The 20,164-nt window shown below is 39.9% G+C and overlaps 2 protein-coding genes across 2 annotated transcripts in view; one reads left to right on the plus strand and one right to left on the minus strand.

The window, feature by feature from the left end:
* Window positions 1–2,245: 2,245 nt before the first annotated feature.
* The window catches only part of LOC143035116 (uncharacterized), a 40,393-nt gene continuing 22,474 nt past the window's right edge, over window positions 2,246–20,164 (minus strand). Inside the window, exons 2-3 of the mRNA XM_076201693.1 lie at window positions 19,335–19,452; window positions 2,246–3,119 (exon numbers count right to left, since the gene is read on the minus strand). Coding sequence (XP_076057808.1) covers window positions 2,656–3,119; window positions 19,335–19,452 — 582 coding nt within the window. The 3' untranslated portion in view covers window positions 2,246–2,655. The remainder of the gene's footprint in view (window positions 3,120–19,334; window positions 19,453–20,164) is intronic.
* Window positions 7,492–20,164, plus strand: part of LOC143035117 (uncharacterized) — a 76,939-nt gene continuing 64,266 nt past the window's right edge. The window contains exon 1 of the mRNA XM_076201694.1: window positions 7,492–8,330. The gene's annotated coding sequence lies outside the window, so the exon portion shown is untranslated. The remainder of the gene's footprint in view (window positions 8,331–20,164) is intronic.

Raw genomic sequence — 20,164 nt, forward strand, 5'->3', positions numbered from 1 at the left:
CTCCCGGTTTGACCCAAGTAAACCAAATCACAATCTTTGCAGGGCAAACAATAAACACCAGGTGACTCAACTTCCTTCGGTTTTTGTTGAACGTTCACAATTTGCTTACGCACGGTGTTAGGATAGTGATAGGCAATAGTGAGACGTTCATGAGGAAACAATTTAGTAGAAGAACTGATGGTATTATTAAAGGGAATTTTTAAAATGTCCTTAAAGGAGCGGTGAAAACTTGAGGGGACGGGAAAACTTGAGGGGACGGACAAACTTGAAGGACACCAAATCCCTTTCTTGGATATTTTGTTAAGAACTGATGATAATTTATTCTTTACAGTGTACCGTAAGCCCACCCATTCAGGCAGTTATCTCCATTTTTTTAGCAATCACCCTGACAATGTTAAGAAAAGTGTTGCCTCTGGCCTTTTCTTGAGGGCTTTCAGGATTTGCAGTCCTCAATTTCTGGACCATGAGATTGAGGTGATCAAATGTCAACTTGAGAAGTTGGCTTATCCACCTTGGTTTCTGGACCAAGCCCTCAGTAAGGCTAGGGCCAACCATTTTAAAACTTCCGTCCCCTCAAGTTTTCACCGCTCCTTTAAGGACATTTTAAAATTTCCCTTTAATAATACCATCAGTTCTTCTACTAAATTTAATTTGTCTTTGGGAAGAAACTTGGTAGATATCCAATTTTTTCAACACCACCCCCACTTCCTCTAATTTTTCATTGGATAAGAGCTCTTTAATCGTTCCCTTTTCTGAATCATTCATTCCCTCGACCAAGTTTCTTCCCAAAGACAAATTAAATTTGATTAATTATTACCCTAACACCATTAATAAAAAGGTGGTAAATGTCCATCAAAGGTTAAAAGAAGAACAGAGCCAAGGGTTTTATTCGATTCCATGTAAAGGTTGTGACTTAGTTTACATCGGACAGACTGGAAGGGATTTGAATACCAGGATGATTGAACATAAACATTCCATTAAATATGCACAAGAGAGCTCAGATGTGTTCCAACATGTTAAGCAATTCAAACATTGTTTAGATTGGGACAGAGCTGAGCTTATTTATAAATCCAGATGTGAGTTCAGGAGAAAAATGGTAGAATCTACGATCATTGAATTTCAGCCCAACATGAATATTTCAAAGGGGCAATGGTCCCCGGACATAATGACCGGACTCTTCATCTCCAACCTAGTGAAAGCTCATTTGCCTCCTGACCTCACATACGGAGTGAGCCGAGGGTAGAGATATCTTCCCATGTTCCCCTTTCTTTTGTTAAGGGTGCTACTTAAACAGCACGCCCTCTCTTATTTGTATCTACTGAAGAGGATTGCAGTTTGCAATCGAAATATATAGATTCCCCGTTTCCAGTCTTTTCTACTCCAACAGTGGTTTCTACGTTATTGACAAATGTGTGATTACATTTTTCACCTATAATATATATATATATATATATATATACACATATATACATATATATACATATATACTATATATACTATATATATATATATATATACATATATACATATATATACATATATACTATATATATATATATATATATACATATATATACATATATATATATATATATATATATATATATATATATGCTAATAAGAACACGGGTACGTGTGTTCACTTATGCAAAGTAGACCACTTGGAAAAAGAAACTAACGAAGCAGAGCGCTTTCGTATATTACATCTTCAGTGCAACAAGTACATAGTGATAGGAATACATAGACATTATATACATGATACAAAGGGGACTAGGGGGTAATTGGTCGGTATGCTTATTCAAAACTGTCCTAGTCCCCTTTGTATCATGTATATAATGTCTATGTATTCCTATCACTATGTACTTGTTGCACTGAAGATGTAATATACGAAAGCGCTCTGCTTCGTTAGTTTCTTTTTCCAAGTGGTCTACTTTGCATATATATATATATATATATATATATATATATATATATATATATATATATATACATATATATACATACAGGGTTGGACAAAATAATGGAAACACCTTGAAAAATCAACATAATATATCTTAATATGGTGTAGGTCCACTTTCTGCGGGAATTACAACCTCAATTCTCCGAGGTATTGATTCATACAAATTTTGAATTGTTTCCAAAGGAATTTTAACCCATTCTTCAGTTAAAAAAAATCTCCAGTTCTTTTAGAGATGATGGCGGCGGAAATCGACTTCTTACTTGATTCTCTAAAATCGACCATAAAGACTCAATAATGTTGAGGTCTGGGGATTGTGGTGGGCAGATGAGATTCTCAACTTCATTAGAATGTTCCTCATGCCATTCTTTAACAATTCTAGCTGTATGGATTGGGGCATTATCATCTTGAAAGATGGGGTTCCCCTCTGGAAGCAGTTCTTGAACCATAGGATGAACTTGGTCGCCCAAAATTCCTAAATAGTCTCGGCTGTTAATTCTTCCATGAAGGGAAATCATTGGCCCGGCGGATTTCCAAGAAATAGCACCCCTGATCATCACAGAACCCCTGCCATAGTTTACGGTTGGGAGAAGGCAGTCTGGATGAAACGCTTATTTCGGCTGTCTCCAAACGTACACTCGGCCGGAGGTCGGAAATAAGGAAAACGATGATTTGTCAGAGAAAATCACATTTTTCCACTACTCGAGGGACCAATTCTGGTGGTTTCTACACCACTCTAAACGCTTTGAAACATTTGTCTTTGAGAGGAGAGGTTTTCTAATTGCAGCTCTTCCGTGGAATCTAAATTTGCGCAGCTCCCGACGAACAGTTTTTTGTGAAACTGGGTTCTGTAGGTGTTCATTGAGCTCTGCAGTGATTTTAGATGCCGTGGTCTTACGATCCTTTCTAACAATTCGATTTAGAGTCCGACGGTCACTCTCAGATAACTTCAACTTTCGGCCAGACCTGTGCTTTGCTGAGGACGTTTTTCCTTTTCTTTCAAAGGCAGTCATTACTTTTGAGACAGTACCTCTTGAAACACCAAGCAATTCAGCAGTTTTCGTTATACTAGCGCCTGCCATACGAGCGCCAACAATTTGGCCTCCTTTAAAGTCCGAGAGGTCTGCCATTTTTATGGGGTCGGACCAATTTCTTTTAATATCTGAAAAAAAAAATATATATATTATTTTAGATAGACATTTCAAATAGCAACAACAATATACAAAAAACATTGAAATATGTCAATTTTTGATTGTTTAAAACATGTTCAAAGATTATGATGCCAAAATGTTAGGCGTTTCCATTATTTTGTCCAACCCCCGGTATATATATATATATATATATATATATATATATATATACATATATATATGTATATATATATATACATATATGTATATATATATACACATATTATATATATACATATATATACACATATATACATATACATATACATTATATATATATATACACATTACTATACTTATATATACATTATATATATATACATTATATATATATATATATATATATATATATATATATATATGTATGTCTATGGATATATATTATATATGCAGAAAAACATGCAAAGAAAATAATAAATTGATGACCGAGCGTTTTCGTCTCATTAGACGAAATGCTCGGTCATCAATTTATTATTTTCCTTGGTATTTTTTCTGCAAGTTTTGAATCACGATCACGAGTTTATATGATTTCTCATATATATATATATATATATATATATATATATATAACTACATGTATATATATATATATATGTATATGCATATATATATATGTATGTATACATTATGTAATTTTATATATATATATATATATATATATATATATATATATATATAAAGGGGATATAGAGTGTAATGGGGAAAACTGAGTACGGCGTAGCAATAATGTAGAGCAATATGTCAGTGTAGGAGAAATGATCACTTTAGGATATAATGTCCTAAATGACAAAATATTACATTAAGATGTAATGTTAATGAAGGACAAAATATCACGATTGGATGTAATGATAGTGGAGAACAAAATATCACAATAGGATATGATGTCAATATAGGACAGACTATTTTTTTTTAGGAAGCGATGCCGGGCAGAATGTCAATAAACGATGGGTGGCCAGTTTGGGACGCGGTGACGGAGGGGTTAAGGTCTACATGAGGCACTGAATGTCAATGAAGGACCAAATGTCAATATAGAGCAAGGTGTCAATAAAGAACGAAATTATAATGTAAGGCATGGTGTTGAAACTCAAAACGTGTCAAAAAGAAATAATTACGATGCTCTTAAAACTATGTACTTTAATGCTCGTACTATTAGGAATACATTTCAAGAAATCCAGTCGTATGTCAAAAGCGAAAATCTCGATATTATAGGAATAACAGAGACATGGTTAGATGGTGGAGAGTTTGAAGCTGAATTTGATATTGCGGTATTTAAACACTTTCATCAGGATAGAAACCACAAGAAAGGAGGGTGTATTCTGTTGTACGTTAAAAGCAATGTCCATGCCTATGTTTCAGAGAGAGTGAAACAGAATGCATATGATAATTTGTGGGTAGAATTAACCCAAACAAATGAACAAAAAATGAATGTAGGTGTAATATATGGGCCCAAAAGCATTATCATTAGCAGACGACAAATTGTTTTTTTCAAGAACTGTCTAGATTCTGTAACCAGGACTTATTGAGTGTGGCGGTTTCAGTTTTACTGACAATGATTGGATGACCCTTGAGCATGGATATATAGGTAGATAGATTTTCTCGATGACAGTTACTTAGTTCAGCATGTAAAAGAGCCCACAAGACATGGAAATTTACTCGATCTATTGATCACTAGCCGCGAAAGCATGATAACCGATGTAGAATTTGATGGAACTAATTTAGATTCAAACTGCTAAAAAAAATTAGAATAGGTATTTGTGTATCTAAAATACCCGATTTCAGTAAAGCTCAGTTCATAAGACTACGTCAGGAGTTTCAGTTTACAGATTGGGAGGCAAAATTAAACGAAAGACCTATAGAACAGATGTGGGAAAATGTCAAAATACGCTTAATATGATGATCGTTTAAGGACAGAAGCCCTCCAAATCAGGCTCTCCCAAAATGGCTTGACAAAGAAACTGAAAAAAAAATATATATATTGCTAAAAAGAGACATGTCTATAAGAAATACAAGTGCTCGGGTGCACCTAATGACTATCAAAGTTATGTAATAATACAGAGAAATCTAAAAGAGACAATAAAAACGAATTAGTGATAGCCTATGAAGGTGGACTAGTAATTGGTTAAACCATTGTAAACCGTTGTTCTAAATGGCAAAACTTCTAGATGGAAAAATGTTGCGAGTGGAGTTCCCCAGGGTTCCGTTCTTGGGGCACCTCTTTTCATAGTATTTATAAATTATATAGGTCACGGGCCCAAATCTATTATTTACAAATTTGTTGATACAAGACAGTGCGGAATGGTAAATGATCACTTAAACCAATCAGCTATTCAATTTTTTTTAGATAAACTGCACACACACACACACACACACACACACACACACACACACACACACACACACACACACACACACACACACACGCGCGCGCGCGCGCGCGCACAAAGGAGGGGAGGGTACGAATCAAAATAGCTATTAATCCCTTCGCTAGCCATGGGATGAATGAAGTAGACTGGCGAAAGCAAGGAATAGTGCCACCGGGTAAGGCAGGGGGGGGGGTTTAGTGGGCACCTCCCCCCCTCCCACTCCCTGCTCCCCCCTTTTGGCAGTGGCGAGGAAGTTACACCAAAGATTCGCAATGAAGGATATCGTTTACATAACAGGATAATTCCATGGCAACACTACAGAAAATATGTGTGTGTGTATTTACCTTACTGTTGTATACAGGAAATAATCAACGCTCGTTGTGTATGTGTGTGTGCGTGCGTGTGCGTGCGTGTGCGTGCGTGTGCGTGCGTGTGTGTGTGTGTGTGTGTGTGTGTGTGTGTACCTGTGCGTGTGTGTGTGTACGCGTGCGTGCATGATCGTAGTATACGCTTTCGTGTGTGTGTGTGTGTGTGTGTGTGTGTGTGTGTGTGTGTGTGTGTGTGTGTGTGTGCGCGCGTGCATTTGTGCTTGCGTTGTGTGTATGTGTGTTTGTGTGGGCATGCGTTTAACATGTATGATTATGTGTGTTGTGTGTGTATGAATATGTATGTGTGTGTACACATGCGTTCACGTGCATGCTCGTGTGCGTTTCGTGTTTGTGTATGCGCTTGCGTGTGCTTGCGTGTGTGTTTGTTTGAGTGCGCGATTGTGTGTACGTGATTGTGTGTGCCCGTGCGTGGGTTTGTTCGTTCGTGCATGCGTTCATATGTGTGTGCGTGCGTTTGTATGTACATTCGTGCCATCATTCGTGCATGCGTGCGTTCATGCGGGTACATTTATGTACGTGTGTGTAGGCGCATGCGTGTGTGTACGTGTGCGTTCGTGTGCTTGCGTGCACGTGTACACATGCATGTACGTGTATGTATTTGTGCATGTGCATTTGTTCCTTTGTTCATGCGTGCGTTCATTCATGCCTGCTTGCGTGTGTGAGCTAGCGTGCGTGCATGCACACGTGTGCACGTTCGTGTGTGCGTTCATTCATGCGTCCTTGCGTGTGTGAGCTTGCGTGCGTGCGTACGTGTGTGCGTGTGTACGTGCGTGCGTGTGCGCATGCATGCGTGCTTAGCTGTATTTCTTTTCGCATAATACGAAACGAATGTCTACTTCAAGGTCGTACATTCTCCCCTTGTCTTAAAAATACGACCATCCAGATATGTACTACAGTACAACGCCCGCTACAAGATTCCCAGGGAACGTAATCTAATGTAGGGCTTGAAGTGAATCCCACTGTACGTCTGGTTTTGACTCCAGGCATCGCCAGTTATTGTCAATTCTCTTTTCTCTCCTCCGTCTCTCTTCTCAGAGAAACGTATGACTGAATTCTACCCTACCTCTCACCCCCACCCTCCTCTTTTACTTTCTATTTTGTTTTCTTTTGTTCAAGCGACCATTCCATCGTTTCTTTACAATAATGATTTTCATTACAAGTTGCATAGAAAAGACGTTTAGATTGGCAGCCTATTTATACACATTTAATTTTTTTTTCTTGAGCCAACCCAAACAGAAATGTAAACACAAAGAACCTAGTCAATTTCCATCTAAACTAGTCTCCATTCGCTCCCAAGGCGGACTAACAAAATAATGTTATCTATTTGACCCTGTCTACTGGCCCCCTGGTCCTGCTGTCCCTGTCCCACCTTTATTCAGTAGTCTCTTTTAGTGTTCTTGCACCTCACCCATATCCCTCTTACTCGTGATGTCTATTAGAACATATTACCCTCATCCCCCTTCCCTTATCCCATCCCTTACCCCCACAGCTTCCTCCCCCATCTGCCCGCAGCAAGCGGTAGGGGGTGTTGCTTCCCTTTGCAGCAACAATTGGACCAATCAAGGCAATAGGGGTGGAGGCTATAAAAGGACGAACGGATGTCAAAGGGGTCCCAAGTATAAGTCCTCGTTTCACGTAGTGTGGTTGGTGAAGAGACATCTCTTCCAGTCCTCAGTGTTTCGTAATGGAGGCTGGCGTGGACATTTAGAAAGTTATGTCATAATCGTGGTCAGGTGGAGACGTTGTGTAAGGTTTGACAAAACAGGGACTATTGTCAACAAACACAAACAGCTTGGCGAGCAACCACCATGGATCACCGCAAACGACAGAGGAAGAGACAGGATGCCCAATTCATACTGGTCTCCATCCGTTTTAAATATGTCACACGTTTCAAACCATCAGAAATTTAACAGCGATATTGTGATATTTTGGAAAAAGGGAACTGTAAGATTAATTCTACTTTATATGTCTAGAGCAGGAAACGGAGGAGGAGAAAGATTCTCTTCCGATGAAATTTGAATGAATTAACATGATAACTCTTACTTACTAGAAATATAGGTCATCTTAAGGCAAAAACATATGGAAGCTTGTTGTAGGTTTGGTTATTTTAAGAGCAAACCTTGAATTAGAATGAATGTAGATCATAAGAGTACATGTACAGTATATATAAATCAAGAAATACTCTGTAACTTCCCTAATCGGCAACAGTTGGGCATCTCACGGACGTTTCTGAACTGCACAGCACTTCTATTTCATAATACCTACACTGAGGTCCCATTTTAAGCAGTATGAAAATGAATGGATGTTATCATCACCATGAATTATGCAGTCATGAATTATGCAGTCTCCAATCGGCTTCAGAATCACCGTAAAGACTACAAGCCAAGAACACGCGTCGTCTAGATATGGAAACTCAAATACAGATTGTCAGGTAAGTCCACGAAATAAAAAATGATGTGAATATGTAATTTAGTACACAACATATATTTTTGTAATATCATAAATGTCACAGTTTTTTCACTTATTGCATATATTATTTGAAATATTTAAAGTTACAGCCACACAACTTTATTTTCTTTACTGCATGTTTGTTTTCTTTTTTAAATTAAGGGGTAACTTAAATTAAACGAATCCCATTCGCTGTTATACGTTGAATGGTTTTTTGTTTGTTAATAACATATGTTATTAACAAACAAAAAACCATTCAACGTATAACAGCGAATGGGATTCGTTTAATTTAAGTTACCCCTTAATTTAAGTTACCCCACATGAATTACACAAGAAATAGAAACAGGAAAATACGTTCATTACAAAGGATTTTTCATGTTACATGCACGCCACGTTACATCATAATGTTTCAATCTACCTATCCTACTATCTTGTAATTTTTATGATTATGATATATTTGTAACTGCACTTCCGTTCGCTGATGAAAATGGAAACATGTTTGTTATGCCACGCTCTCTTGTACATATTATTGAATCATGAGAGAAAAATGTTTACAAATATGCGCAAGTAATCTTAATTACCTCCTGCAGGAACAATACAAGTTATACACATTTATTACTATATTTCTAGTTCACCAAACACTCATAAATAAATGCAAGCACACAGACAGACAGACAGACAGACAGACAGACAGACAGACAGACAGACAGACAGACAGACAGACACACACACACACACACACACACACACACACACACATCAAAGTGGCATTTGCATACCTGGATGAAGATATGGTGAAGAAAATTCTAACCACTCTGATAAGACCAAAATTGGAATATGCAGCAACAGTATGGTCACCAAGTACAAAAAAATGTATAAAAAAACTTGAAAGAATACAACGAGCAATTACAAAATTGGCACCAAAACTCTCAAAACTATCATATGAAGAGAGACTAGCAAAACTTGAACTACAGACATTAGAGCAAAGAAGAGAGAGAGAGGAGATTTGATAGCTATTTACAGAATCATGAAAGGCATAGAAGTTATTGATAGAGAGAATCTGATAAAATGGGATGATGGAAACACAAGAGGACACGGAAAGAAAATAAAAAAGGACAGCTATAGAAGAGATCTGAAAAAGAACAGCTCTCATCCGGAAGGTTAATAACTGTCGATGACGAGTCCAACACGTGATATAAGACCATGTTGAATCACATATATTCTCACACACACACACACGGCTCGGTGGCGGATTGGTAATGCACTGGCCTCACAAGCCAGAGAACCGGGGTTCGATTCCCCGGTCGGGCGGAGATAAGTTGGGTTTGTCTCCTTTCACGTGTAGCCCCTGTTCACCTAGCAGCGAGTAGGTACGGGCGTTAGTCAAGGAGTTGTGACCTTGCTGTCCCGGTGTGTGGTGTGTGAGTGGTCTCAGACCTACCCAGAGATCGGCTAATAAGGAGCTCTGAGCTCACTGCCGTAGGGTGGTGTCTGACTGTCTCGACAGAGACTGCAGCAGATCCGAGGTGAATACACACACACACACACACACACATTCGTGGCGCAGTGGTTAAAATTCTCGCCTGCCACTACAGCGGTCCGGGTTAGATTCCAGCCCAGGGCTGAAATAATTTCAGTATCGCTGCGCTGTGGGTTGTTACTCCAACTCTCGTGGGCGTGGAGTTGGGGATGTGGGTGCGTGTAAGGTCACAATATTACCCATAGATCGGTCATTTGAACTCTGAGCTCTCATCCGGAAAGTTAATAACTGTCGATGACGAGTCCAACACGTGATACAAGACCACATATATTCACACACACACACACACACACACACACACACACACACACACACACACACACACACACACACACACACACACACACACACACACACACACACACACACAAGATTGAGAGAATACAAAGGCAGCAACTAAACTGGTCCCCAGCCTGGCAGATAAACCATATGAGGAAAGACTTAAGGTACTGGGTCTGACAACTTTGAAAGATCGAAGAAAAAGAGGTGACATGATTATAGTGTTCAGGTCAGTAAAGGGGGTAGATTGCATTGATAGAATAGATCTCCTGATTAAAGATGGGAAGGCTTTAAGAGGTACATGGAAGTAAATTAACAAAGACCACATGTCGAAAGAATGAAGAAATACAGTTTTCCATATAGATGTATATATGTGGAATAGCTTAGAAGGTGATATAGCCCAAGCTCAAACAATACATGTGTTCAGATCTAATTATGATAATTGGAAACCAAAGATATTGATTAAGTTGGAACCGTACATGAATTTAAGTCTAGGTATGTAAGAAAATTAGAGAATAGGAGACGGGACCTAACGAGCTTCTCTCCTTCTCTGTATACTACAATTAGAAGTACAATTAGGTAAATAAACACACACACACACACACACACACACACACACACACACACACACACACACACACACACACACACACACACACACACACACACACACACACACACACACACACACACACACAATGTTGATGACTGCACGGTGGGGATCCCTATGTCCAACACTGACCTGAATAACGACCCACTGCAGGACACACTAGACAAACTACACACATGGACAGTGCACAACAAAGTCTCCATCAACCACAAGAAGACTGTGGTAATGCATTTCCACACCTCCAACCACGTTATCCCCCTCCCCTGCTGACAATTGATGGCCTCCCCCTGCAAGTGGTCCAGTTTACTAAGCTGCTGGGGATTACCATCGACAGCAAGTTGACCTGGAAGGAGAACACCGCCAACACCATCAGGGCAGCCTGTATATGCTGCGTCGACTGAGTTCATTAGGGGCACAGGCTGAAGATCTTAAGACCATCTACACTTCCTTCATTTTGCCCAAGTTGATGTACGCATCCCCCTCTTGGATCTCCTCTCTCACTATGACGCAGCAGCGTCAGCTGGAGAAAGTGCAGAAAAGAGCCTGTCGCACAATCCTTGGTAAAGATTATACCACCTACCAGCACGCTCTCACCACACTGGGACTACCCACCCTTGCTGACCGCTATCTTCAGAGTTTGAGGTCGTTTGCGGTCACCCTGGTCAAGCATCCTCGGCACCGGAACCTACTACCTCCTCAGGTACCTCGTTCACGGTGCCAGGTGAGGCACCATAATTCCATCAAGCCGATCAGAGCACGTACTGACCGGTATAAGAAGAGCCCCATACCAACATTTGTGGACTTAATCAACAAATAGTATTAACATTGTTGTACCTATTACTAAGCCTGCTGTTTTATTTGTCTAGTTTTTGAATGCTTGTAACAACGTCTTCTCACTGTCATAGTATCATAATGTTATTTTCTTGTAGAATGTATATTTTAGGCAGAAATGCTGCTATACCCAATAGACCGTAAATTATTATCATTATTATTATTATTATTATCATTATTATCATTATTATTATTACACACGCGCGCGCGCGCGAGACAACGCACACGCACACGCACACGCACACGCACACGCACACACACACACACACACACACACACACACACACACACACACACACACACACACACACACACACACACACACACACACAAACGAACACAAATTGGATAATGAAAGTGAAGAGAATAATTAGTGAATAAAGTACATCGACTTATATGTTCAATAGAAGAGGAGAAAGTGCCTCTAGACTGTAAATCTGCAAATATAGTACTAACATTCAAAGACGTTAACAGGGAGGCGCTACTGAATTATAGACCAGTGTCCTTGATCACTAAGGTAGCCAAATGTGTGGTAAAATGATAAACAATTGCTGAATAAAAGTATTTGGAGGTGAAAAGAATCTTGGTTGACCAATCAATTAAGATTTCGAAAAAGAAAATATTGTGTAACCAACCTAGGAAGTTTTTATTCGAAAATTGTTGATGTACTGCATGAGTGAGGGATGGGTAATTGTGTATACTTAGATTTGGAAAAATTAACAAAGCGTCACACAAAATATTTATTTGGAATTTGGAAAACGTAGGGCTTAAGCGGAATACACTGAAAATGTTAAAATACTTTTAAATTATAGATGTATGAGAATAGTAATGAAATTACTGTTCCACAAAAAAAAAAAAAAAAAAAAAACTGTTACGACCGGAGATGTACCTAGAGAATAGAAATTAACATAATTTACTCCTGTACTGAAAAGAGTAAAAACCAGAAACCACATTGTAAATTGCTGTAATTCATATATAGTTCACCAAATATTCTGTGCACATTTACATTATGTACACATTACATAGGCCTTTGAAGTCCTGTTCTTCGAAATCATGCCAACGAGATACAAATGCATCCTGGGCACGTACGCAACATGCCACAATATACGCGTGTGCCACGATTCCATAAAGGATCTGTCGGTAGACCCGTCGAGACACCCTACCCTTTGTTTTATGGACCGTAAACCCGGCCCTAGCAACGCATTACCTGTGTCGCTGATTGCCATGTCCTTAAGCTGTATCCTCATCCCCACCACCCTCAAACAAACTTCGAATGTTCCAACACTTTTTCTGTGGTCGTATAAAATAAAGGGGAGACTGACATAGTTAAGTAAAACTAATTACTTTTAAGAATTTATATAACGATAGTGGTACTAGAAATATGTATCTGGGAGTGAACACAAAGAAAAGGTTATATGAAGGAGTGATTGTGTCAACGAAACTGTATGGAACGGAGACATGGAGAATGAAGGAGGCAGAAAAGAATAACTTGGTCTGATATGAAGTGTTTAAGAAATGTGGTAAGTGTAACGAGGATGGATAGAGTAAGAAATGTGAAGTTGCGACGGAGAGTGGGGGTAGTAAAAGAAGTGACAGATAAGGTAGATAAAAAATGCAGAGATTATATGGGCAAACAGAAAAAGAAAAACGAGAGAGGAAATATTAGAAATAAAGTGTGAAAAAAGCAGAAGGGAGTGGAGTGAACATGAGGGGAAGACCAAGAATTAGGTGGGAAAACGTGGTAAAAGGGACATTAGATGTAAGAGGAATGTTTGTCGAGGAAAGAAGAGAGTGGATAAGATAGAAGGGAATGGAGAATGTTTGTAAATGGACGAGGAAACGAGGATGCTCGAAGGGATGTTCTTGAATTCTTTAAGTTTCTCGAGTGGATGATGAGGGGTGGGGGAATCGCCATGCAGTGAAACAATGGGGGTATACCACATACACAAGTCGAGCCATACTGTGAACGCGCTGTGTCTTGCTGCATTGCTTTTGACCCGAGCAGTGTGGCAGGGCACGGGGATGTCCCTCCATCCACGAAATGCTAAGATGAAGTGGGTTAACGAATAGGCTTTGGATGAATGTGGGGTAGGAGTAGGACGAGTTTATGCTCCGACTCCGTCACCTTCCTTATATGGATGAAAAGTCTTTTTATACACTTTTTCTGTGTATAATGGAATTATGTGACTACTTAGTGAACGAGGAGAGGAGACTATGGAAAACTAGGGAAAGCTTTTTAGAACGCTATAGACATAGTACCTCAAAAGTGAATTAAAGGGAACGAGATAAAGGAGCTAAGCAATAACTGGAGAACATAGGGATACGAGCTAGCAAGACCAGGGGACGTGTGAGAAAGTCAAGGCGCGGCTTCATGATGGTACGAACACATCTTGCTTTATCTTGGCATGGAGGTGGTGGCGACCTATAAAATGCGGGAACAAGCCGTACGTGCTGGGATAGGGAGCTACAATTGTCATCAAAAGCTCGTTACGTGGAAGGACATATGGCAAAGTCTTATAAAAAGAGAACACAATTATTTTAGATATTCAAATTTAACAGATTATGGATAACAATCGCTAACATGTGGAATTTGTTGCACTGGCTCTAGAAATACATATATTTAAGATTTTCATAAATGTTTCCAAACTGTTAAATATTTTATTCTACTCGTCGATGAGATAATGAACAAAAGGAAGAGAAAGGGGCTTGGAATATTCAGACATAATAGTCATTCAGCACTGTCATTTGTAACACACGAATAATACAATTAAGTTAAAATGGAAAACACATTCGGAAAATGAAAATATCTAATATTTAAGGGAACTGGAACTTAGGGACCACACGAAGCCATGTAAGAACCAGCTTACAGAGCAGGAAGAAAGGATAATGTGCATATATATATACTGTACGTGCCCACTTGTCTACGCCCAGTCTTTAGCCTTACCTTCACCCAATATCATGTTATTGTCATGTCGTTTTTCACTTCGATCTTCAACCCACCTCCCCCTTAATGTTCGTATGAATAGTGCACACGCCCACACACCCACACACCCACAAACCACGTTTTAACCTCACCTTCACCCAATACAATGTTATTCCCATTTACGTCGTTTTTTCATAACCATCGCCACATTATATTTCCTTTTTTTCGTCAGATCTGCAGACTCTGCATCCCATTTGGTCTCTACTAAGCACAAAGTATCCGGCTTCTTTTATTATGAAGGCATGGTTCATTTTTCCCTGGTCTATATATATTAAACACTTTACCATATACCACTTTTAGTTTCCTTGCATTTTTCTTGTGCTATATTATTCTCTTCTCTTTTACAATAAAATGTTTTCAGTTTCTGATCTAAAAATAAGAAAAGAAAAGAAAACATTGTTTTTTTCCCTTTCTTTTATGGTTTCGTTCCTTGGATTCATTTTAGCTTTCTGCCGAAATTGCATCTCCTAATCCAAATATTATAAAAATTTTCTCTGTTATTTTCCAAATCCTCTTGATTACTTCATTTGTTGTAGGTTGTAACCTCTCTTCCTCTTTGGGAGTTTACTTATCTTTTCTTATATTTTTTTCCTGCTAAGCTGTGGATTATTTTGGTTGGTGCTTTTTCTACCCTTGCTTATTTCATCTCTACTCTCTTTGTGCAGGGACCACACTACTGCTGCATATTCGTATCTGGCACGGATCAAGTTGTCAATTGTTTTTTTTCTTATCATTCACGTAATTCACTGGTGGCGTAATCGGAAGCGTACTGGTCTTGCATTCGCTTAATTGTGGATTCGAATCTCGCACTTCTCTCTGATTACAAAGAATCACAAAGGAGGAGCATGTCGATAGGAGACCTTTTGGTCCATAACTAGGTCGGATGCGAAAAAAATATTATGATGAATAGATAAATAAATGAATTAGAAAAAATACAATGATATAAATAATAATAAATAAAATAAATAAATAGTCAAAGTTAAATGATAAACAAACAGGTAAATAGTAAATAATAAATTGACAGGTAAATAATAATAGATGATAATTAAGCAAATAATAATAAGCAAACAGACAAATAATAACAAACAAATAAACAAATAATATAAAATAAATGACAGGCATTACATCATCTTGCTTTATCTAAACGAATCTTAAAGCTTCGAACTGAACTACATTGCAATGCGTCTGCATGAAGTTTATTCAATTCATTAACTACACGATTGGTGAAGATGTTTCTTTGACTTTAGCAAAGTGCCACACCAGAGACTACTAAATAAAATCAAAGCCCATGGCATAGGAGGAAAAGTGTTAGAATGGATTAGAGCTTGGATTAGTTACAGAAAACAGCGGGTCACCATAAATGGAGTAAAATCTAGGTGGGGAAATGTTGTTAGTGGTGTCCCACATGGCTTGGTTTTGGGCCCCTTGTTGTTCATTATGTACATAAACAACTTAGACGATGGGATAAATAGTGATGTTAGTAAGTTTGCGGACGACACTAAAATAGGACGCCTAATTAAGTCAGGAGACGACGCAGAGATTCTGCAGGATGATCTTAATAAATTGTTCATATGGTCGGTGAAATGGCAAATGAACTTCAATGTCTCTAAGTGTAGCGTGTTAAACGTAGGACTACACAACCCCGAAAATAGATACAGCTTAGATAACACGCTTTTAGAGAAAACTGAGTGCGAGAGAGACTTGGGAGTCCTAGTGAGTCCGGACCTTAAAACCAGGAAACAGTGCATTAGCGCCAGGAATAAAGCTAACAGAGCATTAGGTTTCATTGCTAGGACGGTAACGAATAGAAGTGCAGAGGTTAATATCAAACTCTATCTAGCGATAGTTAGACCCATCCTTGACTATGTGGTACAGTTTTGGTCTCCGTCCTACAGAATGGACATAAATTCACTAGAATAGTACAGAGAAGAATGACCAAAATGATACATGGACTCAGAAATTTGCCTTACGAAGAGAGGCTTAGGTACCTTAACTTACACTCTCTGGAAAGACGCAGAGTGCGGGGTAATCTAATAAAGGTGTTCAAGTGTGTCGAAGGCTTTAACAAGGGTAATGCAAACTAGGTCATCATATTAAAACAACGGGGCAGGACTCGCAGTAATGGATTTAAACTGACCAATTTTAGATTTAAGAAGGAAATAGGCAAGAATTGGTTTACTAATAGGGTGGTCGACGAATGGAATAGACTTAGTAGTAGTGAGCATTGAAACTATCAGTTGTTTTAAGAAACGATTAGACAACTTTATGGATGGAGATGACAGGTGGTGATGGATACGGAGCTGCCTAGTGTAGGCCTTATGGTCTCTTGCAGTCTCCTTCATTCTTATGTTCTTATGTACCCACTTCCAAATTAAACCTATTTCCTGACAGTTTGAGATCATTATTTCTTGTCGGATTCTCATTTAGTGTGAAAATTGTCACTTTTGATGTCAATTCCCATTAGAATTCTAAAGAGATTCATATGTTTTAGTCGATTTTCGTATGATTTATTTTTGATATTTGGAATCAGTTTCGTGGCTCGGCGTTGTACTTTTTCCAATCTGTCAAAGGCCGCAGCTACGCCAACTTTCTCCAACAGCCTTTATATCTCGCCAACACTTTTGCTGGTGTGGTTGTCGAATGGCAAATTATTCCTGACCAACACTGCCCGTTCCTTCTCTTCTTTCGTTATTCTAATTGTTTATTTCGTATCTACTGAAGCATTAGCCTCTTTTGTAGTTTTGCCTATTAATAATACTCAGTATTTGTCAACACAATTTTATTTTTCATACTTGGCTTCTTCAGTCATATACTTATTCTACATCTTTTTACAACAATTTGCAATTTTCTTGATTTTTCATTTTATGATTCTTTCATCGTCTACCAACAGATCAACGCGGCTGATTGTTTTTACTTCACGTTTCTTTATGTAACTGAAAAACATTACGGCTGCCAGCACTGACCTTTGTGGGACTCCGCTAGTCACTTCCCTCCACCCTGTCCTTTAGTACTATTCTCACATATGGGTCTTTCAGAGTGTGTGCATGTATGTATATATATGTGTGTATGTGTATGCACGTGCGTTGTGTATGTGTATGCACGTGCGTTGTGTGTGTGTGTGTGTGTGTGTGTGTGTGTGTGTGTGTGTGTGTGTGTGTGTGTGTGTGTGTGTGTGTGTGTGTGTGTGTGCGTACGCGTGCGCCCCCACGTGTGTACTACGTGTGCGTGTGTGTACGCATGTGTATACACGTGTATGTACACATGTGCATATACATGCAAGTGCCCAATTGTGTACTTGTAGGTGTTTTTACGTGCAGAAATATTCATTTATATGAAAATACCTCACATACAATTAATGATTCTCTTTGCTCACTGGACGAAAACCTGAGGTTTTGAGCGACTGTTGTTGGTTGTACTCCCGAACAAGCTTCGGCGTGAGTAAGTGCATTCCAGGGGTTCCTGGTATGGGACTGCGGGGGTTGGGGGTTGGAGGGGGGGGGGAAGCTTTGATATGCAAATTCTTTGCTCGTTGGAAGTCGAAGCCCAGAGGGACGTGTTGTGTACCTGGTGGCACATTAGCGTTAAGTTTATACGACACTGGGTTACTGCAAGCCTCTGTAGAGGAATCCTGGATAGTTGTCTCCATTTCGACGGGGGTAGAGGGAGCTGGGGGGGGGGAGGTGAATCAGAGCTGACGATTTTGTAGGGTCTAAGTTCCCCCACCCTCCGTCCCACCTTCCCTGACCGGACGTCCCGCCCTGGAGATGAATAGAATAGCCCGTCTTCGGCCAGAATGAAATTAGAATTTCTGTCTGGTAGTGAAGGAGATAATCGTGCAACCAGATTCTATCAACAAGTCTCCAGTTTCCTTTATACATTTTTGTCCTTATTGGTAATGCCAGGGGATTTCATTCAGCTTGTGCTAGATGTCCGCTCTGATGGAGGCAATAATCTAGCTCTAACCTGTTCACCACTATGGTGGATTTAACAGGATTTGCTGTGACCGATGACGCCAGATGATGCGGTTCAGCACAAAAGTGGGGTCTCGTGCCAAAGGGATTATCCCTTTTACCTTTCTAAAAAAGCGAATTCTTCTTCTTCTTTAAGACCCCAGAAAAAGAAGAAGAAAACTGACATGAACTTTTTCCGCCCTAGAAGAACGAATGCACCCTTCTTTAAGAAATTTTGTTCTGTACGAAGGCAGACTACTCTATTCAGCTTAAAAGAAACCCAGTGTAATAGAGTGCCCATTTTACCCAAACCATAAGCGCGGGGTAGGAGTTAGGGTCGGGGTTTGTGATTTGGTTGGGGTTGGCAAGGGTTTGAGGGTATGAGGAGGACTATGTCAGCGATGCGAAAGCGCCCTTCGTCCCTGCTTTTGTGGTGGAGGACTCTGGTGCATTGCTTCTGGTGACGCACGACCGGGGAACCGTCGCCGTATGAGGCGACGTCGTTTGCGCGCTTTCTTGTGACCAACAATAGGTGATGCAAAACCATGGTGAATCACTCTTTAATCACTCACTCACTCACTCACTCACTCGTACTAGCACTCACACATTCGCGCGCGCACACACACACACACACACACACACACACACACACACACACACACACACACACACACACACACACACACACACACACACACACACACAAACAAACAAACACACAAACACTCATACACACACTCATACACATTCACACTCACATACACACTTACACGTACAAATACGCACACACATACCTGCGGCACGGTACTGTAAACACTGAGTTGTCCGCTGGCGGCGAGGCGGCATGTCGTTGCTGCTCCACACATTGGTCCCAAACTCTCCTAATTGACGGGCCGGGATGTGTGCGTGTGTCTGCGAAGAAGAAAGGATTTCTTTTTTTCTTTTTTTGCGAAGACGCGTCAACAGAGTACGCAACAATGACCATAGTGGCGCCTTCCAAGGCTTGGACAGGAAACAAGAAAAGCTGGAGGAGGATGAGAATGAAGATGGGGATGATGAGAATGGGCAGGGGGAGGTTGAGGAGAAGGTGGAAGAGATGGAAGAGGAAGTGGAGGCAAAGATGGAGGAGGTTGAGGTAAAAGGGGAGGAGAGAAGCAGGGTGAGAAGATAGCATTGGAGGAGGAGGAGAAGAAAGAAGAATAGGCATAAAAGAAAGATGAGGACGGGCACTAACAGAAGTAACAGGAGGAGGAAGAGGAGGAAGAAGAAGAGGAGAGAGAGTAAGAAGAAGAGGAGGATGAGGACGAGGAAGAACAAGAGAACAGGGAAAAGGAAGTAGAAGAAAGGAGGAACAAGAGGAGGAGGAAGAGAAGGAGAAATAGGAGGAGGAGGAAGAGGAAGACGAGGAAGAGGAGGAGAAAGAAGAAGAAAAGGAAGGAGGAAAAGGAGGAAGAGGAGAAGTAAGAGGAGGAAGAGGAAGAAGAGAAAAAGGAGGAGGGAAAGGAGGAGGAGAAAGAGGAAGACGATGAGGAGAAAGAAGAGTGAGAGGAGGATGAGGAGGAAGAGGAGAAAAAAGAAGAGGAAGAGGAGGAAGAAGAAGAGGAAGAAGAGGAAAAGGAGGAAG

The sequence above is a fragment of the Oratosquilla oratoria genome, chromosome 18 (assembly GCF_046742065.1).
Source record: "Oratosquilla oratoria isolate Oo_2021 chromosome 18, ASM4674206v1, whole genome shotgun sequence".
Classification (NCBI taxonomy): Eukaryota; Metazoa; Arthropoda; class Malacostraca; order Stomatopoda; family Squillidae; genus Oratosquilla; species Oratosquilla oratoria.